General features: G+C 45.8%; 1 protein-coding gene across 3 annotated transcripts in view; it reads left to right on the forward strand.

Moving 5' to 3' along the window:
• The window catches only part of LOC142580123 (protein O-mannosyl-transferase Tmtc3-like), an 870,647-nt gene that overhangs the window by 817,686 nt on the left and 30,697 nt on the right, over positions 1 to 22,264 (forward strand). For all 3 annotated transcript variants that reach the window (XM_075690944.1, XM_075690943.1, XM_075690942.1), the window contains 2 exons: positions 13,517 to 13,618; positions 18,469 to 18,552. In XM_075690944.1, coding sequence (XP_075547059.1) covers positions 13,517 to 13,618; positions 18,469 to 18,552 — 186 coding nt within the window. The remainder of the gene's footprint in view (positions 1 to 13,516; positions 13,619 to 18,468; positions 18,553 to 22,264) is intronic.

Genomic DNA, 22,264 nt, shown 5'->3' on the forward strand with positions numbered 1-22,264 from the left:
TGCAGTCTCCGCTTCGCATGCTTCGAGACTCGCGGGAAGGCAGGGGCGACGACCCAGTCGTGGTGGAGTACGTGCTTAGGCTCCTCGAACGCTTAAGAAGGGCACAGGAGTTGTCAGGTGAAGCAATGGCAAAGGCCCAGCAGAGGGCAAAGGTTTATTATGATCGGACAGCCAGGGCCTGTCGTTTTGAGGTGGGTGATGAGGTAATGATATTGCGCACATTGCTAAAAAACAAACTCGACGTGCAGTGGGAGGGCCCAGCACGGGTTGTTCAAAAACTGTCGGACGTTAACTACGTGATGAGTCTGCGAGGAAAACGGAAAGCACAGCAAGTTTACCACTGTAATCTGCTCAAACCCTATACATGTAGACACCGGGAAGCAGTGGTGTGTATGATGAGGCCTGGTAGGACTTCTGTCCTTACTCATGAGATAGAACTTACCTCCCCAGAGCCAGTGCGATCCAAGGCGTACCGGGTGCCACCCCGCCAGCGCAATATTATAGAGGCTGAGGTAAAGAAAATGCTACAGCTCGGTGTTATTGAGGTGGGTGAGAGTGATTATACCTCCCCTTTGATTTTAGTTGAGGTACCGGGCAAGGAACCTCGTCCTTGCATCGATTACCACAGGCTTAATTCCATCACTAAGGATCAAATTTATCTGATCCCTAACATCGAGGAGCGCCTTGAGTAGCGCTCAGTTTATTTCCACCCTAGATGTTGTCAGGGGTTATTGGCAGGTTCCACTTACAGAATAGGCTAGTAGGTATGCGGCGTTCATTTCCCCAATGGGAACATTCCGTCCTAAAGTTTTGAGTTTTGGTTTGAAGAACGCGCCATACTGCTTTTCAAGCCTCATGGACAAAGTGTTGCGGGGACAGGAAGAATTCGCTTTACCGTATTTAGACGACGTAGCGATATTCTCCACATCCTGGTCTGAGCATATGGCGCACTTGCGGGCAGTGCTAACCCGCCTGCGCGAAGCGGGCTTGACAGTCAAGGCTCCCAAGTGCCAGTTAGCACAGGCCGAGGTTGTCTACCTTGGTCACGTGATTGGACGGGGTCGTCGCCGCCCTCTGAAATAAAGGTGGCCGCTGTGTGAGACTTCCTGCAACCGCGCACGAAGACCGATATTCGGTCGTTCTTAGGTGTCGACGGCTACTATCAGAGGTACATCCCCAGGTACTCTGATATCGTGGCTACCCTGACGGATGCTCTAAGAAAAACAGAGCCCCAAACAGTCGTCTGGGACGAGACAAGGGAAAGAGCTTTTAGCGCCCTAAAGAGCGCCCTAACAAGCCAGCCTATGCTACGATCGCCAGACTACACAAAAGGGTTCGTTGCTCAGTGCAATGCTAGTGAGCGAGGCATGGGCGTTGTACTGTGCCAACGGGAAAATGGAGAAGTGGAACACCCCGTCCTGTATGCTAGTCGTAAGCTGACCAGTCGTGAGCAGGTGTACAGCACCACCGAGAAAGAGTGTGCATGTCTCGTGTGGGCCGTTCAGAAATTGTCATGCTACCTAGCCGGCTCGAGGTTTATCATTGAGACGGATCACTGCCCTCTCCAATGGCTGCAGACCATCTCTTCCAAAAATGGCCGCCTCCTGCGCTGGAGCCTCGCTTTGCAACAATATTCCTTTAAGGTGCGTTACAAAAAGGGGAGTCTCAACGGTAACGCCGATGGCTTAAGTCGAGGCCCCTAACGTAGGAATCAGCCTCAAAGTTGTTTGTTACTGATGTTTTTCTTCCTGAGGCAGGATTTTTAACATATTGCTTTTGTTTAGTGTTTCAAAGTCATGACGTGCTGTCTAGTGCAATTTTCCAATTTGTGGACGCGTTCTGAGGTCTGCTAGACTACTGTAAGGAACTAGGCAGTAGTAAAAAGGGGGAAGAGCCTGGCATGGCTTAGTGAGGGTTGTGTCGTGCTCGCTGACTGAGCGGTTGAGTTTCGGCGTAGTTCTAACGCTTGCTGGGAACGAGAAAAAAAATGGCAACTCTCCCGAAGTCACTTTGCAGTGTCCTGTGTGAACCTGAACGTGAGAACGAGGCCTTCTCTGTGCGCTGCACTCAAGAAACGCCGAGGGACGACCCACTTCGGTTATGAGCATCATCGAGCGACATCCCTCCGGACAGCGGATGCAGTCCCCTGACCATCGGGATCTCCTTCTCCCGGCGGGGCGGTCTGTTACGTTTCGCCTCTGACGTGCAGTATAGCCGGCGCGGATGCAACGGACGCCGGGGCTTCGTTCACAGCGGTGGATATTTTGGCCAGTTCAGCGCTGCCCCAACACCTCCTGCTAAGCGCGTCCCAGCATGTTTCAATGCCACATGTCTGAATGTGTGTGTGTGTGTGTGTGTGTCTGTGTGTGTGTGTGTGTGTGTGTGTGTGTGTGTGTGTGTGTGTGCGCGCGTGCATGTTGGTGCCCCTGCTTGTCAAAGCGCGGCAGCCGGGGAGAGGAGCTCCCCAACTGTGAAGCGAGGAGGTCTGACCGGCGCCGGCCCGGCGGATACGTCACTTCTTGTCACAACGTGTCCGTGCGCCGCCGTCACGTGCACCTCTTCCGAGCCGTTCCTTCTTGCCCTCGACTCCGATAGTGTAAAAGCAGCTGCCCCCGGACGCCAAGAGAGAAGCTTCGATTTATTCAGTCGAGTAACGTGGTCTCCCGTTTCTCCACTTCGGTCGACCTGACCGGCCGCTCTTTTGCAATGCTAGAATAAACAAGTTGTCCTGTTAGCAGTCGACTCATCCTTTGCCAGGACCTTCGAATGCTTGCAGCTGTGCCCAGGGCTGCCAGGCCAACGCTACCCTTGGGGCTTGCGACCCATTTGCAACAACGGGCTCAGAAGTTGTAGGCGCTTAGATGATAGCCTGTTCGTGCTTACCCAGTGCATAGAAATAGATAAGGCGGAAAATATACCTCTGCATTTAGCCTTCCTGGACATAAGCGGTGCATACGACAATGTGAACAGGGAACTCCTGTGGAACACAATAAAAGATGAAGGTATCGGTCACGAGGTAATTGATTTTCTACAGGAAATATATCGAGAAAATAATGTTGAAATAACATGGGAAGGAATTAAGAGTACGACAACTGTCGAGGTACACAAAGGATTAAGGCAAGGTTGTCCTCTATCACCGCTGCTGTTCATGCTTTATATGATAAGTATGGAAAGAAGGTTACAACGAAACAATCTAGGGTATAATCTGTCGTACAGATTAGGTGGAAAGGTTGTTGAGCAACGACTACCGGGTTTAATGTATGCGGACGATATCGTACTGTTAGCAGATAGCCAGGAAGATTTGCAAACTGTGGTTAATTACTGTGGAGATGAAGGAGACAGTGTAGGTTTCAGTTTTAGTGCAGCTAAGTCCGGTGGGATGTTTTTCAACGATACAACTGATCAGGAGCTTACAATACAAGGCCATGTAATACCCCGAGTGGCCGAATCCAAATATCTCAGGGTATGGATAAATAAAGGGCAGATGTACACGGAAAAGCATGAACAGTCTCTCATAGCAAAAGGGCGAAGAGATGCCAGGATAATGAAACATAGGGCATTGTGGGGGTACAACAGGTATGAGGTACTGAGAGGTACTTGGAAGGGAGTAATGGTGCCGGGGCTTACTTTCGGAAATGCGGTCCTGTGTTTAAGGAAGAAGGTTCAGTCGAGACTAGAAGTAAATCAGAAAGGTGTGGGAAGATTAGCACTAGGTGCCCACGGTAAAACCACAAACGAAGCAGTACAGGGGGATATGGGCTGGCCATTGTTTGAAGCACGGGAAGCTTAGAGTAAAATCTTATACAAAAAAACGCCTGAGGAAATTAGATAACAGGTGGGCTGCTAAGGTGTTTAAATACCTATACAGAAAGAGCGCTGACTCACAATGGCGGAAAAGAACTAGGAAGCTAACCAGTAAGTATGCCAGACACGAGGACGGAGACAGACAGAGCATTAAACGACTGGTTAAAAACGGGGACGGTAAAAATTAAATAAATTCAATGGAAAAGAAGCATGGTGTGGAACTATATCGATACTGGAAACAGCAAATCAGGAAGGAAGCATTTTATGATAATCCAAGAGGCAATGCCCTTCTTTTTGAGGCTAGGTCAGGATCTCTTAGAGCGCGCAGCTGTAAAAAGAAATTTAACGAAGAAGCTGGCACATGTACTGTGTGTGGTAAATCTGTAGAAACAATAGAACACCTCATACTAAAATGTGATGGTATCCATCCCGATTTCGATGCGGGCAGAGTCACGGTTCCCGAGGCCCTAGGGTTTATAGATAACAATAGTCATGTAAATAAATCTGCGGTGGAAATTAGCAAAAGGTGATTGGAAGATTCGTGGCTCAAAAGCAGAGACGTGACATAAGGTTAAAAGTGTAGCAAGATGTATTGAAAGAAAATGGCGAATTTTAATTACACACAGCCCAGGTAAATAAATATAAAAGGCAAAATAAAAAGCTGAGCATGGTGGCAACTGCCATCACCCCGTTTCAAAGGGGGCGCTCCTACCTTCCATCCATCCATCCATGCTCGTACTGAACTCCATTACATTGGTAACATACAGGCTAGCAATGCAGGCAATCAAATTAAAGCTTCAAGCATGGGCAGAGAATAATGGCATTTTGGGAGAGCTTCAGAGTGGCTTCCTAATAGGTAGGCGTTTAGATGATAACTCATTTGTTCTGACTCAGTGTGTTGAAATATCAAAAGTAGAAAGCAGACGGTTGTATGTGGCCTTTTTAGACATTACAGGAGCATACGACAACGTAGACCGCAACATTTCGTGGGATATTCTGGAAGGGGAGGGTTTAGGTGACGATTGTCTACAGCTTTTGAGAGAGATTTACCTAGAACATACCGTTTGCGTTGAATGGGAAGGGATGAGCAGCGAGGAGAAAGTTCGTATCAACAAGGGACTTATGCAGGGGTGCCTTTTATCCCTGCTGCTGTTTATGATGTACATGGTGAGGATGGAGAGGGCGCTAGAAGGAAGTAATATCGGGTTTAATCTCTCATACAAACAGGCGGGTACAGTACTAGAGCAGCAGCTCCCAGGTTTATTTTATGCGGACGACATTGTGTTGCTAGCTAACAAGCAAAGTGATTTGCAACGTCTGGCTAATATCTGTGGACAAGAAGGCAACAATTTAGGTTTGAAATTTAGTGTTAGAAAATGAGGTGTTATGGTATTCAATGAAAACAGTGAACAGACAGTGGAGATACAGGGCCAGGAAATGCCTCGAGTAACAGAATATAAATACTTTGGTATATGGATAAATGAAGGCAATAGATATACGGAAACACAGGAAAAAACAATAATAGTGAAGGGGACGAGAAATTCAGCCATAATGCAGCACAGAGCGCTATGGGGATACAATAGGTACGAGGTCCTTCGAGGTATGTGGAAAGGTGCAATGGTTCCAGGACCTACTTTTGGAAATGTGGTTGTTTGCTTTAAATCAGGGGTACAATCAGGACTCGATGGGAACCAGAGGTCAGTGGGTCGCCTCGCTTTGGGCGCTCACGGGAAGACTACAAATGAAGCTGTGCAGGGTGATATGGGCTGGACTAGTTTTGAAGTGAGGGAAGCTCGCAGTAAAATTTAGTATGAAGAACGGCTGAGGAATATGGAAGAAAGTAAATGGGCTGGGAGAGTGTTCAGGTATATGTACAGGATAAACATTGATTCACAGTGGAGGAAAAGAACTAGGAAGCTTACCAGCAAGTATGCGGCCTGTAGAGTGGGTAACACAGCAACAAAGAAGGTCAAGCGGAAAGTTGGAGAGGCCAAAATAATCTCATGGCTGGCGGCAATGGAAAGAAAACCTGCCATGAGTAACTACTTAAGAGGAAAATACGAAATCAGGAAAGAAACAAATTATGATAGCTCAAAGGGAAGCTCATTACTTTTCGAAGCGAGATAGGGATGCCTACGAACACGCACCTATAAAGCGAGATATAAGACGGAAGAAGAAGCATGTGCTTGCTGCTGTAAAGCTAGGGAAACGACGTAGCATGTTTGATTAGAATGCGAAGACGTGTACCCAGATGTCGATTTGCCTTGGGTTCAGCGAGAGCACTGGAAAAGTAAACATGTCCGCAGTAAGGACTATTAAGAGGCGATCGGAGGATTGGTGGAAGAAAAGTAGGGAAACGATTAAAAAACGGAGACGTACAAAAGCACAGTTCGAAATAGAGGATCAGAAAATTTGGGTGTGGTAGTTGATGGGGGTTTTTTTTTCTTCTTTTTTTATCGTTTAACCTAGGTAGGACATTAGGCAGTATAATAGCAAGAGCTTGGTGGCACAACCCACCACCCCGTTCCTAAGGGGACGCTCATAACATCCATCCATCCATCCATCCATCCATGCACAGTAAAAGGCAGACCTGTGTGGTCAGTGTGCCTACGCTCCTGATAGTAGCTACTGTGTCCTCACTATTCCTGTATTTCAAGTACTCTCAAGGCCAGATGGCATTACAGAGAGTGGGAGTGAAAAAAAATTACATGTGCAATTGGTTCAACAAAAAAACACTTCAGGCGGCGGATTAGCCAGCGAAATTGTTGATCGCACACCGAGGAACTATGGCCAAACTTGGCATCCAGAACTGAAGTCGCTCTAAGTGTTGCTTAAATGAAGAGGCGTTCTCAGAGAGGACAATTTGCTCAGAGCTTATCAGTCATTCTTCCTGAGTCATGTTAGCTACATCACGTTGTACGTTAGTTGGGGTAAAGCGGAAAAGGTCAAGCTTGGTTCTCTGATCAGAACCGGCCTCAAGCGTGTGTTCGGCCTTCCGCAGTCCACAAGCACTGAGAAGCTGCTGGAGCTGGTACTCCATAACACCATCAATGAGCTAATAGATGCTGATACAGTGGCTCAAATAATAAGACTTTCATCCACTAAGCCAGTGATCAAGTTGTTAGAAGAAGTGAGAATCCAACCCAGACATGAACTGGCGACCAAAGTTAGCTTGACCCGAGAAACCAGAATTCGCATAATGGTTGACCCTGCCCCGCGAAACATCCACCCAGTACATAACGAGGGTAAAAGATTTGCGAGAGCCAACTCCATCCTTAAAAAGATCAATCAACAGAAACTAGATGCCCGGTTTGTCGATGCTGACAGGTATGACAGTGGGGATAAGGTCGCTGTCCTGGTGTTAGACGCGGGGGGCAACCTGGTCAATGCAGCCTTTGTTTATACGAAGCTTGCCCATGTGGCGGACGAAGCAGCGATCGCTCTGGCTTTTCACAGCTCAAAAGTTCCCGCTATCGTCTTCTTGGACTCGCGCACCACGGTTAGATCCTTCTCTTCCGCCCTCGTGTCTGAACAGGTGAACCATATTGTGAACAAAGCACTTCAAAGGACTATGGAGAGCAGCGAAGGAGGATACCACATCTTGTGGTTCCCAGCCCATCTAGATAGCTCGATTAACCCGTTTGGTTGTAATTCTAACGAGCAGGCCCACCGGAGAGCGCGCGATTTCACATACCGTGCTGTTGGGGGTAACCAGGCTTGGAACAAGGTCAACATCCACAAAGATCCATTATGTACTTTCCACGAAATTGTTTCCCATTATCGACTGGGCAGGAGGACATTTCCGCCCCCTCACCCTAAATTGAACAAACCTCAGGCTAGCACACTCAGACTTCTGCAAACCCATTCGTATCCCATTCCTCGGTCCCTTAACAGGATAGATGCTGACCACTCACAGTCGTGGCCCGAATTTGGTCATGACTCATGCTCTTTTTAACACATGCTCTGGCTGTGCCCAGCCCTTAACGCCTCTCCACCCATCACGAAAGAACAAAGGCAGGAATCTCTCAAGAGCCGCAATCTCCACATTCAACTCCAGGCTGTCCAGAGGGCCCACGACATTGTGGCGGGACTTTATCTCCCGGTCCTATCGTGGGCGGGGCCACCAACTTGATCTGCGGGAGCCTTCGGCTTTGGCTCCCCAAGATCTCAGTCCTTCAGGACTCAAATAAAGTTCTTGTCATGTCGTGTACTCCACTACGGCATGCCTCATAATCAGAAAGGGATTTTGGCACATAAAACCCTATATTTTAATTTAATTTTAAATTCATACAGGCTGTCAGAAATTACGAACGCAGTCTTTTCTCGATCTCATTCATAAAATTACATCTTCCAGTATTCGCTGTGTAAACCCATCGAGGAGAAGTATCGGATGTGTCGAAGACAATCTAGAGAGCCATCTATGCGGGGAAGATAGCAGAGATGTTTTTTCATCACCTTTTTCAGTTTGTGGTAATCCGCACAAAATCGAAGAGTGCCATCCTTCTTCACAAGTAGAAGGGGTGATGTCCATGGCCTGGTTGAGGGCTCCATTACGTCGTCGTCAAGCGTTTGCTTCACTTGACAATGAATCACCTCTTGCTCCTTTTGTGACAATCAGTAGGCATGCTGATGCACGGGGCATTGGGTCGGGCCCTTTTTAATACGGTGCTTCACGATGGGGGTCTGTGTTACTTTTGACGTGGATACAAAACAGTCACTCAACATGTATAAAATACTTCCTATTTGCTCTTTCTGTGTGGTTGAGAGCTCAGGATTTACATCGACTGTAATGACAACCACGGTGTCACTCTTGTGTGCTGCAGACAGCTCAACAACCGTAGAACCCATTGCATCCCCAATGTCTTCAAACTGAGCAATGGCTATTTGCTTTGCGAGGTGTTCGGTATTCGGCTTTAACTCAGGAAGAGGACATCAGTGTTGAAGCAATGAACGACACTCTCGTAGGCATCATTAAGGAGTGTGCAATATAAGTTGGTGGTAAGTCCATTATACAGGATACCAGTAAGCTATCGCAGGAGACGAAAGATCTGATCAAGAAACGCCAATGTATGAAAGCCTCTAACTCTACAGCTAGAATAGAACTGGCAGAACTTTCCAAGTTAATCAATAAGCGTAAGACAGCTGACATAAGGAAGTATAATATGGATATAGAATTGAGCATGCTCTCAGGAACGAAGGAAGCCTAAAAGCAGCGAAGAAAAAACTAGGAATAGGTAAGAAACAGATGTATGCACTACGAGACAAAGCAGGCAATATCATTACTAATATGGATGCGATAGTTCAAGTAGCTGAGGAGTTCTATAGAGATTTATACAGTACCTGTAGCACCCACAACGATAATGGAAGAGAGGATAGTCTAGAGGAATTTGAAATCCCACAAGTAATGCCGGAAGAAGTAAAGAAAGCTTTGGGAGCTATGCAAAGGGGGAAGGCAGCTGGGGAGGATCAGGTAACAGCAGATTTGTTGAAAGATGGTGGGCAGATTGTTCTAGAGAAAACTGGCCACCCTGTATACGCAATCCCTCATGACCTCGAGTGTACCGAAACCTTGGAAGAACGCTAACATAATCCTAATCCATAAAAAAGGGGATGCCAAAGACTTGAAAAGTTATAGACCGATCAGCTTACCGTCTGGTGCCTTCAAAGTATTTACTAAGGTAGTTGAAAATAGAATCAGAAACACCTTAGACTTCTGTCAAACAGAAATCTAAAGACTTCTCGTTGACAGAAGTCCTTAGACCAGGCAGGATTTTGTAAAGGCTACTCAACAATAGACCATATTCACACTTTCAATCAGGTGATATGTGTGGAATATAGCCAACCCTCATATATAGCTTTCATTGATTACGAGAAAGTGTTTGATTCAGTCGAAACCTCAGCAGTCATGCAGGCATTATAGAATCGGGGTGTAGACGAGCCGTATGTAAAAATACTGAAAGATATCTATAGTGGCTCCACAGCCACTGTAGTCCTCCATAAAAAAAGCAACAAAATCCCAATTAAAAAGCTATTCACAGCTATTCCAATGCTATTCACAGCTTGTTTACAGGAGGTATTCAGAGACCTGGATTGGGAAGAATTGGGGATAAAAGTTAATGGAGAATACCTTAGTAACTTGCGATTCGCTGATGATATTGATATGCTAATGTGCTGCTGACATGCTGATGATATGGTTAGTAACTCAGGGGACCAATTGCAATGCATGCTCACTGACCTGGAGAGGCAAAGCAGAAGGGTGGGTCTAAAAATTAATCTGCAGAAAACTAAAGTAATGTTTAACAGCCTCGGGAGAGAACAGAAGTTTACGATAGGTAGCGAGGCACTGGAAGTGGTAAGGAAATACATCTACTTAGGGCAGGTAGTGACCGCAAATCCAGATCATGAGACTGAAATAATTAGAAGAATAAGAATGGGCTGGGGTGCGTTTGGCAGGCATTCTCAGATCATGAAAAGCAGGTTGCCATTATCCCTCAAGAGAAAAGTGTATAACCAGCTGTGTCTTACCAGTAGTCACCTACGGGGCAGAAACCTGGAGGCTTACGAAAAGGGTTCTACTTAAATTGAGGACGACGCAACGAGCTATGGAAAGAAGAATGGTGGGTGTAATGTTAAGGGATAAGAAGAGAGCAGATTGGGTGAGGGAACAAACACGAGTTAATGGCATCTTAGTTGAAATCAAGAAAAAGAAATGGGGGGCATGGGCAGGGCATTTAATGAGGAGGGAAGATAATCGATGGTCATTGAGGGTTACGGACTGGATTCGAAGAGAAGGGAAGCGTAGCAGGGGGCCAGGCTGATGATGATGATGAGTACTCGCCACTGAAGTTTGTCACTAAACGCTCAGTCATCCTGCGGTTCAGTTGAATAATGCTGCGGGCGGCACCGACTTGCCGAGCCAAGAGCACCGACAGGTTTCCTTCAGTGATGCCACTACTATTATGGCCGCAGTTGCTTTCAGCAGTTGTGGACATATACTAGTTCGCTGCGGCAGTGTCACAGTGTCATCAACAACATGCAGTGCTGTCTTGCGTGCATTACTATCTTGCAGTACCAGGGTGTAGTTGTCGGAAAGCATTGTAATCAGCTCCCGAAGATCGATAGCAGCACTGTGCTGGCAAAGGAAATTCATCCCAGGGATGACTTTCCGCGAGAACTTGTGCAACACGATAAACAAGACAATGTACGTTGACTTACAGATTAGAAGCCTGGCGGTGCATCTCCGAATTGGCTTCAACAGAGGACCGCCTGCTCTCCGGAGGCTTGGTCCATGACTTGGCGTTGTGACTTTTCTCAGTTGAGCGGCTAGTCTGGCACTCATAACAGAATAATCGGCGCCAGTGCCCACAAAGGCAGTGGCCGAGTAGTTGTTGACCTAAATGGGGACGTCTGCAGAAACACTTCTGTAGTCAATAGCATGCGGCTGGGAAAGTGAATCGGTGGTGATCAGCAGGCATATCGGAGGAGGAGGATGCTTTATAGATCTGTCAACAGCAGCTACGAGATAGACGTAACGCTGCTTGGGTGCTCATACTGCAACAACTGCTGCCGTAGCATATGCTCGATCGTTGCTGCATCGTTGTGCGTCATTGAGCAATTTGGCTACGGTACATGGTGGGTTGTGCACTAGACCTATGAACAACTGCTCGTTCATGCCCCATATCAACAAGTGGAATTTCTTTTCTTCTATCATTCCGGGATCAGCTCGCCGGAATAGCCACGACATGTCCTCAACGAGCATGGTGACATTCTCATTTGGCCTCTAATTCCTGGAATTGAGAGCACATTCTGCTTGCTCTTTCCGTTCTGAACTTCCGTAAGTATGGTGCAGCTGGCCACAAAATTCTTGCGAGGCCACCAAACTTGCTTCGTGGTTCTCAAACCAGATGTACACCGAGTCTTCGAGGGTGAAGTAGACATACCAGAGCTTCCGGTGGTCATCCCATTCATTGATGCTGGCAACTCGATTGTGGTGGTCCAGCCAGTCTTCTACATCCTTGAAAGCATCACTGTGAAATGACCTTGGCATTCATGGCATGTTGAAAATCCTTGGAGCAGGTGGAGTGGTGGTCTCTCCAGTCTGGCTGGCCATTGAATTGGTTGTCATGGTTCTGTACACTTTACTGAAAGAGTCCAGTTCTGGTGGTAGCCCTAGCTGTCGCCAGCTGCACCAAAGGTGAGCGTCGCCGGTGTCGCGATCCAAGTTGGAAGCTTCCTGTAGGTCACAGTGCATGGAACAATTTACCCAGCACCTCCACCAGTCATGTTATTATATATATGGCAAAAACTACTGAGCTTAATCTAATGGAAGCACACAGTTTCCGTCCGACACCTTCACGGAGAGTGTGTCTTCATCGTTGTCGACACCCAGTTCACTTCGTCATCCTCAGCTACCGCAGAAGCGGCAACCTGCAACACAACCAACTGTTATGCGCCTGGCAATATTAATGGATGTAGAGGAGTATTCACAGTGGCAACACATGGCACCTATAGCTATAGACTACTTTCTAAGTCGGTAGTCTTCATCTTTAGTCTTTTGTTGTGCTCTAAGTTTCGATACTGTAATGCAACACCAACTATCCTACTTAGCCATCCTATTGCAGTATACTCCTCGTTCATCTAGGTCTTCTGCTATGCACAAGTGGCTCATTGAATTGACCGAACTTTTCAGCATAAGCTGCATCAGAAAATTTGCAAAGTATAAAGTACACATGGGCTGAAAACATGATAGCTTCATATTGTTGTTTGAACATGCAAGAGAACATAATTCTGTTACAAGGAAACTCAAAGACAAAGCCTCTTGGAGGATTTCATGTTTATGCTGGAAAAGGTCCATGTGCGATATCCTTGGGAGGTCTGTAGTAGGACATCCAAATCTCGACGTTCAGTGGATGTCCTGTTTGTTTCCGAAACTGTACACACACATCGGGACACGATCTGGATGTCCTACGTACATCCAAATCATGTTTTAGGAAGCCCCCGTGGCTGCACCATATGGGCACACAGATTGTAATGCTCACTTCTCCATATAAGCGGTTTTAGGAGCTACCACATATTAGCTGTGACTCTGTCACATGTGAAAAACATGCAATTAAATAGTGTGAGATAGTACACCTTTTCTTCCTTTCTTTTTTTCAGTTGGGTTGCCTGCTGCCAGTTTTCTTGTAAATATGCATTCCACACTGGGGCAGTGAATGGTCTGAAAAGCATTTTTGGGTAATGAGCATTTGTAAGTTCAAGTATTCTTCATGCAAAAAAAATCTTCATATATATAAGGAATGAACATGCAGCATTTCTATAAAATATATTGTCACTTGAGACTGCAATACTACATCCTCCCTGAACTTCCTCCTGTGTACTTCACTATAAACATTTTATGCAATTTGTGGTTGCACCATTTAACAAGTAAATCTGTGGCATTATGTGTGCATCATTGTTCACACATCAGGTGTCTTAGAGATTATGTGAGAGGAAAAATATGGTCTTGCATAGCAATCAAAGTGTCCTGTCAGTTAAGTAGTGCTCACATGGCAAGATGAGCGTTGCTAGTTAATTGGGCTGTAGTTTCTTTTGTTTTCAACATAAAGGTCACGCCGACTGCTGCTCACTGTTTGTTCCATTCATGATTGTCAGGGCTGAAAAGATTTTTGTTCAGCTTTGCAAATGCAGTATCACTTTTTTATGCCTTTTGCAGGTCAAAGCCGACTTCCGTAGTGCCTTGTTCAACCTGGCCCTGCTTTTAACTGATTCAAACAGGCCACTGGAGGCTGTTCCACACCTTCAAAAACTTCTTGAGGTCAGTGTGTTCTTGATATAAGGTCGGATGCCAGAAATTATGCAGCAGTTTGTTACATGTGAACTGAATCTACATGTGGAGCTTTTCTGCTAAACTAACTTTTTAGCAAACATGCAAAAGTAGAAATGAAGTTCCCTATTTCTCGGTTCAATGCTGTCCTTTTACGAGTCCTTTCTGATGCGGGCTTTATAAAGGTACCTTGCACAACACCTCTTACAAAGGGTGTGGAATGCAGCCAGAAATAAACAATAGCTAATTGTGAATGTTTTCTAAGAAATATTCTATGAATGCTCCTTGTGTGAAATAAGTAATTGGCAACCACCTTCTCACTGCCTTTGCTTACTTTTTGTTGTTCTTGTACTGCATTCGATGCTGTCCCACGAAACCCATGCAGAAGCGATGCCCACCTTACTCCACCGATTATTATGCAGAGCCTTAATGTCACACGACCTCAAGATCAAGCAGTCCAGTGGTGTTGTTCTCTGGCACAAGATAGCGCCATTGTGTTTATAAGTGCATAGGAATAAACATGAAAATGGGCATGTTTCTCTCAAAGAAAAAGCAAGCAATCTATTCGGCAAGATTATAGGCTCCCTACTGCAAGTATTAATGAATAACTATTAAACTTGTATGTTCATGACAGCATTGTCTGGAAACTAACCAGCAAACACGAATGATAAAGGGTCCCGCACACACACTCTTTGCCCCTTCAATTAATTCTTGTGCTCTGAGTCGTGCTTACCATCTTTCTTAGTGTAAACTAACTATCCCAACTTTCTGTTCTGTTAAACTGAGCAGGTTTACTTGAAATGTTGGAAGAGTGTTGTAGGGCCCCTTTAGTAAAAGGTTTGTCAATTGGTGACTTATAAAAGAATGATGTGGATGCAAGCAGCATCTTTGCTAAAGTCCTTGTCAGCTTTATTTTATATCTAGAGGTACTGTCAACAGAAGGCAGTCAATGCACCAACAGTGATGCTGGCTTGATGAGCACTGTGGCCCCATTTGCAGTCGCCAGCATTAGCAGCTGCAGATATGTAAAAGGTAAACGGCATGTGAAAACAGGTGACCTAATGGGCAACACTGAACAGAAGCACAAAAGCCACTGCGCTAGAAAATCTGCATTATATGGGATTAAAATATGCAAGCAGTATTGTACTAAACAGACAAAGGGGCACTGAAATCATATTACTTGTGTGTTACAAGCAGTGATAAAACAAGGAACGTCGCCGAAGCCAATGTTTTGACAAAGGGCACTTGTAAGGCAGCAACTGATGAAGACGTGTCGCCTCATCCAAACATTAACTTATTCCACTACTGCTCCTCACTGCAAGCCTCTATCTTTCGGTGAACGACTGTCTGGTTCAGATTACTTGGGTGTATCATATGGTATGAGTAGTTTAGATATGTGCAAACTTAATATATATGTTTCATTGAGTTCGAAAATGGTAACTGCATAGTCACTTGGTGCCTTACATTGACGCTTGACAACCAAATACAGTGCAGCCAACTTATAACGATACCACATATAACGATATATCAGTTGCAACAATAAGTCGACTTCAGAGTATCAATTTATACATTAGGGCTATGAGGAAAAAAAAACATATATAACAATATTGTCACGTGGTGGTGACGTTGAAGAACACAGTAGCAAATACTGTGAAAGACAAAACTAACTTTTATTGGGCGAACCTGTGCCCACAAAAACAGGCTACACTTATAGCACAACGATAGCGGCGAACACAGTCGGCGATCATCGAAAATCTGCTCAGCGGGTCAAGCGCGTCGGCTTTTATACAGCAATCGTCGAATGTTCCAGACTAATCGTTGGGACCTGCGAGCCTTCCACAAAGGTCTACACCGTTCGCGTCAGGCGAATAAATAAGATAACACAAGGTTCGGCGACAATAGACAGCGGATAGAAGCATCGAAAACTTTCCAGAAACTTCGGATACATGCAGGCATGTCCCCCCGCTGTGCGATTACATTTGTTAGGCGGCGAAACGTGGTCACCCGATAAAGATAAGTACACGTGTCAATATGCATGCTATGCAGCGTGTATCGGATATAACGATCTAAATTTTTCCTTTTGGGCGGTGTTTTACATGCAGAATAATCATGAAATTTGTATTTCTAAGTTCCCCGTAGCTGAGACAAGGTGAAAAGTTTGTGTACGTGGGTTCGTATCTGCCGCCATTACCACACAGCACATTTTGCTAGCGTGCCCATTGCGAAAGCCACGCAGAGCATCACAAGACAAGATATTGCCAGCTGCTTCACGTTCACGTTACCGGCAAGCATCCAGAGACATAAAAAAAATTATGCAGATCCCACGCACTGTGGGAATCGATGTAAGCGAAGCTTCGCGTGCTGGATGCTTTGATTGAAGATAATTAGTCAATAATAACCAATTGGCCAGGCTGTCTTCAGCTGGATTCCCTGATTCGACTGTGATGGCAGTCGCCGAAAGCCTACTACAAAAAATGAAGAGTGTGGCTGTGAGAGCTGGGGAGGATACCCCTCGAAAAGGGGTGGTGAGACCTGTGGTGGTGCACTATGTACACAAAATGGCCCACCATTTAAAGAAGGTTGCAAGCATACATGTGGTGCCGCTTGTGTTTTCAGCCCCCAAAAAGCTCGGAAGGCTTTGTTCTCGTATCGAAAGAATACGTGAAGTTAAAAATGGATGCGGCACCATGCATGGGCGACCGTTTATGAAGTGCGCCGAAGGTGTCATGTACGAAATCTCCCTTTCATGCGGCCGCTCCAACATAGGGCAAACTGGGCGCTGCGTTAACGACCAAATAAGGGTGCATGAAAGACATATAGAGCAAGAAAAAGAAGGGCCAAACATACCCAAGCACATTAAGTCCTGCTCGTCGCGCTCTTGTGAGCCATGCATTGCAGGGGCGTGGATTCTAGCAAAGAGTAAAGATAGAAAAGCTCGGGAAGTAATTGAGGCTTTCTTTATCGAAAAGAAAGGAAGCATGTGTGTCGGCGACCCGTCAATTTCTTTATACATGGCTGAAAAGAAATGTTTAACCAGTTCGCTTCCATATCAATCTTGATCTGATTGTGTTCCTTGTGTCTAAGACAGCTGTATAAGTGTATGGTGTGCCTCCGTATAAAACAGTTGTAAGTGGCGCTCTGTTCCATCTCCTTCCTTGTTTCTTGTGTGTGTTCGCGCCTAGTACCCAAGATGAATTGTGACCAACTCGCCCAAGAAGAGGTCCTTTTAAATTTTGCAAGACTCAAAGCATGGGCTAGCGCAGTCGATGGCATCGACGATTCTGAAAATCACAAGCACCACGATCATGAAGGCTGGAACCAGTGACTATGCCAATCAACGGAAACGGTGGGCTTTGTGCGCCAGGGTGAAACCCCCCACTTGTGAAACCAACACGGTAGCAGCCGCTGACATTGCCGATCTCTGGAAGCACGTCGCTACTGGCGATAAAATAGGCAGTGCTTCGATGGAGGAGTTTCTGAGTGCAGATAGCGCTGCCTCATTCTGCGAAGAATCTCTGACGGGGCGATCATTGTCGCAAAAGAGACGACGGCATTGCGCGACGGAGGTGATGCCAGCAATGGCAGTGACAACGAGATTGACAGTGGCCCGTCTTTGACACCGACCCCAATGTTCACACAACGCGCACTGTCGTCGATGGAGTCGCTTATTGATTTCATGAACGCTAATTTATAGCTGCCACTGTTCGCGCAGCCGCTGGACGTAATGCATGCCTTGGTTGGGAACCTGAAACTTTTGCAAAAGCTGGGGAACATATCTTACTATTTCAGCGTGCCTAACGGTTAATACACTGTTTAGAGGCATAAATATACATTCTATTTTTTACAAGCTACATTATACAACATCTATATTTTAGCGCAACTGGCAAATTTGATTTCGGGGCTTCAAAGTTATGTTCGGCAGCTTTTTTTAATGGCAGTCCAGATATAGTGATGATCGGTTATAACGATCGGATTTTTCACTCTTTTTTCATATCGTTATAAGTAGACTGCACTGTACTGTCGAGAATGTACATTTGGGTGAGCTGGGGTGTATTCCGTAAGAGTCCACCTAGTGAACTGTCCATTTCGGCCGCTGCTGATTGGGTGCAGCTGTACGAGAGAGGAGGAGACGAGCAGCCCTAGCCAATCAGCAGCGGGTGAAATGGACAGTCCACTGGGTAGACTCCTGCCAAATACCCCCTTTGGTTGGGCATAATCCAGTGTAAAAACAAGAATAGCCAAGGTAATGTTAACTGTTCAATTCTGCAGACTATATAAGCCATAATTAAAAAGGGAAAGAATTACATGCAAAAGGGCACACCTTTGGCACGTCAAACTTTGCAGCATACATGGCACATGCCTAAGAAAGGAAATCGAGTTCCTCTTTCGACAGTGAAGTGGATGCCACACTGTCCCCGCGGTGTCCTCAGCCGAGGCCTCTGTTGCCTGCTGTGCCAGCCTTTTGCAACTTCTGTGCCGCCACTGTTGTTTCATGAAATCTTGGATTGCATCCGCATTACCCTGCAAATGCAGTGCGGTATGCCCCAAGAAAGCATTTGTGACATTGTAGCTCATCACTGAGACTCGTTTGATCTTTGTGGGTTTTGCCAACACAGGAAAGTGGAAGTGAATACCAAAGGGCATTGTCACCACGTGCTGTAAAGAGCTCGCAGCTGCTGCTGCTTGTCCCATCTTTGCAGTTGGTACATTTTTTAACTGGGGAAGAGCACAAATATCTGTAGATGTGGTCATTAATAAGGTAAATATTTTTGCTGTTTACGAGTGCTGCTTGCTCATGTATACCACCCCATGTGTATATACCTGGCATATCTTCTTCTCAGTCCCACCCGGATCACATTAAAGGACTCATCTTGCTGGGTGACATCTACATCAACCACATAAAGGATCTGGACAAAGCACAACAGGTACTCTCCTTTGCGGTTTGATTATATTCTTTTATCAGTTTGCATGTTGGCGAGTCACATGGTGCATCTTGGTTCAGAACAGGCGACCAGCAAGAAGAGAGGCATAGACTGAGGAAGGGGACATTGTATGCGGCTGGGAACACAAGTGAACAGAACGCATACTAACGGAGCCGTGTATGCAGCAGCATATACGCCTCGTGCACCGCCTATAGAGGCGCCACTGAAAGCCACCTAGCGGACGCTTCCAACAGTACACGCGGGAGCAGTAGCAGATGACAACCCTTTGCAGCAAGGATGGCTGAAGTTCGCGGCTGCGATTTCTCCTTTGTTCGGGTGCCAGGCTGCTTCTTCTGCGGTGACAGCTGTAGGGAAAATGCTGACCTCCGTGCGAGCGGGCATGAACACGATGTTACCGGTGTTTGGGACAACATGGTCCACATACGTGCAAGGTGTGTCCCGCAGACAAACGCCACGAACCCCATTTACATGACGTAGAGCTCATGTTCACTAGCCGATAAATTTTGTTGAGTGATGCAATCTCTCAATGGTTTTTTTATTCTGCCCTTGCCACAATGCTGCTTCTGTACCTGAATAATAAGCACCCGTCGTTAGTGCAAACTTATATCAAACAAATCCGCACGGTCCAATCTCTGCATATGCCGTTGTGATTTTTCTGCCGATGAATACATTTGACATCACCGAATAAGTGCAGTTGAAGTTGCCTCAAGAAGAGTAATTGGCAATTTATTGATGGAAACGTGTACACTAGCCAACGAAGTCACCAAACACACGGGTTAATAAAAGCGCGTGTTAGTGCTGTACTGCCGATGCAATTCTGCTGCATACGCCGATGAACTACCGTTTCCGCTGCAGTTTGTGCAATCTTAAATTCCCAAAAGGGAGCTGCTTGGAAACGTACAACGCTAAAGACTGACTAACTTTTCAGTACTTTTTTATTGAGAGAGGTGCCACATGATATAGTTAAAGGCAGAGCAGCGCCAGTCAAAGTAAATGAGCACTGGCGGCAAGGCCCGGTTTAGTCGTCTGCAGCGTAAGTATAAGAAAGAATTAAGTTGAGTACAAAACTCACATGCAAGAAGGGACTACGTTGTGAAACAAACAAATCACTCAGCGTGTTAAGTTTGCTCAGGCAGCATCGAGGTGTGATGACTTCCCAAACGGGACGCGAACTTTTCAGCGAGAAATGGAACAAAAATACCATATGCAGCAGCTATTAGCAGTTCTCGCCCTGAACTACCTATTTTCTAAACACATTTCCAAAAACGCAAGTAATATCTAAGATGCCCTTGGGCAAAAGGAATAAAGCTGTTAAAGAAGCACTTCTTCGGTATCATTCCGATAAGACACAGCGTGATTTATACCCTTTACAAACAAGGTAGGGTGAAAACTTCGCAGCTCAAAAGAATCGACAATAGTTATGCATGGAGCAACTAGCAACAGTTAAACATGTGTGAAGCCACGCATAAAATGGATGTAAAAACATGAAGTGCGCGACAGCTGGTGCGAGGATTTACCGCACCACATGAAACCAACAATTTCAGTTCTTGCAAACTTCAGTAGCTTTAACATACAATGCAATGCGCTCGTGCAGTCGTGCTGCCTAGCTAGTGCAACGTGGTAAAGCGGTAAACAATATAAGCGGCAAACAGCATTCCGAACTTTAGCGAAATGCCTTGAAACCTCATGCTGCACTGCAGACGAACTTCGTTGCTCACGCATCTCACTGTGGTCGAGTGGAAAAAAAACACCGACGAGACAAAGGAAAGGATGAGAACAAGAAATTTCCCTTCGAAGCGACAATCTATTTTTGCTACCATTGCTCCCGCTGATGAGGATTTGCCGGGAATGATTAGAACCGTATCGCCGGCATGTTTTCACCGGTATTTGAGCCCCCCACCCTGCAACAATTCTTCTTCGACATTCCCTGAAGATTTGGCCACCCCACGCGCGAATGGTGATGCCTATCTTGCTCTGAAAACGCGAATAAGACAGAGAAGCACGATCAACGACACAACAAACTACGGCGCGCGCCAGGCTCCTCTCCCGCGTGTTCTGCGCAAGGCCGCCACCAGTGGCGCGTCCCTCGGCGTGCACGGCGCGTATAAACTATGGCTAAGGTGCACGCTGAACACACTGTACACATGTAAATTTGTTTTCTGAGATTGTTTTCTTTCTGCTTATGGAAAGTGAGTGCATAAGCCACAGGAGGCCATTTTCGAGTGCACAGTAATCACACAGTCTGAAAATATTGTTTAGGTAAATCATTATTGTATGTAAGGAATAACAAGTATCCTAGAACTGAACCTTGTGAAACACTGGAAGCTACAGGAGATAGAGATGAATTGTAGTCATTAGCAGGAATGGACTGCATGCAATAACCTAAGCAAAAAAATGTGAATTCATTTCGCTGTGTTGTCATCTAGGTTAAGAGATCCTGCATTTTGAAAACTGTAACTTGTGACAAAGTCAGATGTCTTGACAAAATTTATAAATATGCAGTGAATGAAAATGTTGCAGTTTTGCCCAAAAAGCAAAGTGTCGATTGCGATAGCATATTGTTAGACAGATATACAAAATAAGGATAGTAGTTCTATCGGCCACATAAACTCGTAAACATTTGTTTACTAACTAAATCCATCATGATGTCAAGCGAGGTGTCATGCGCACAGGCAAACATAAACACATCTCACTCGATGAGCACGGACACTTGCTGTCAAAATGCTGGCGTGAGGAAGAGCGGCATTGAGCGCGTTGACCTTGACACTGCCTCTCGCTTCAATGTGAACTAGGCGGTAAGAACACAGTGCACACAAAGCTATGAGCCCTCGGCATGCCTAGACTGTGCGCTCATCGCAGATCGCTTTCAAGGCAGGCACAGCTGCATCACACACAGCTGCCGCAGAGCAGTACACTCGCCCCCCTCTCTCCTCCCCACCTTCCCTCCCTTGTGCGCATTTTCACTCGCACCCACAGCGTATGGCGCACAGTAATGATGCTATTGCATTTGGACTTTACATAGAACTTCATGGCGATGACAACGGTGATGACGATGGCGGAAATGTGCCTAGAGTGTCCATATAATTTCAATCGCAATGAAATCAACAAATAGCTGAAAGTAAGGTACCGTAATATCCCAAGAGATAGTGAACCTAAAATCTAGAGCAAATTTAGCGAAAAGAGGGAGTGGAATAACTTTCAATGTAAAATTAAGAAAAGATTCAAAAAAAGTTTTGTGGCTAAAGGTAGCGAAGGTAGTGAAGGTCTGTTTATATGCCCTTACTCAATCTTCTTCACATCTTTAAAAAGAACACTTACTATCACTGTCGAACAAAATGTCGGTGACCTTGTCCCACGTCTGGTCATACGTGGGAAGCTTGATTGAATTTGGTGTTTATTATATCAGTTAAGTCTAAATTTTTCATAATTCCATTACTTCTCCCTCAAGTGTAGTCTCCCCGTCCTACAATGATGGCTTGATTGAATTTGGGGTAGCAGCCTTTGCATTCCTTGATGTGTCTGGGTTGTCTGGGTTTGCTACCCCAAATTCAATCAAGCCATCATTGTAGGATGGGGAGACTCTAGACTTGAGCGAGAAGTTATGGAGGTGGCACACATTCGCAGACTTGGCCTAGACATGTGTGTAAGTAAGCCTTCTGTGGCTCTCCTAGATAAAGAAACCCGGTTTTTGATT

This window comes from Dermacentor variabilis, chromosome 4 (genome assembly GCF_050947875.1).
Source record: "Dermacentor variabilis isolate Ectoservices chromosome 4, ASM5094787v1, whole genome shotgun sequence".
Classification (NCBI taxonomy): domain Eukaryota; kingdom Metazoa; phylum Arthropoda; class Arachnida; order Ixodida; family Ixodidae; genus Dermacentor; species Dermacentor variabilis.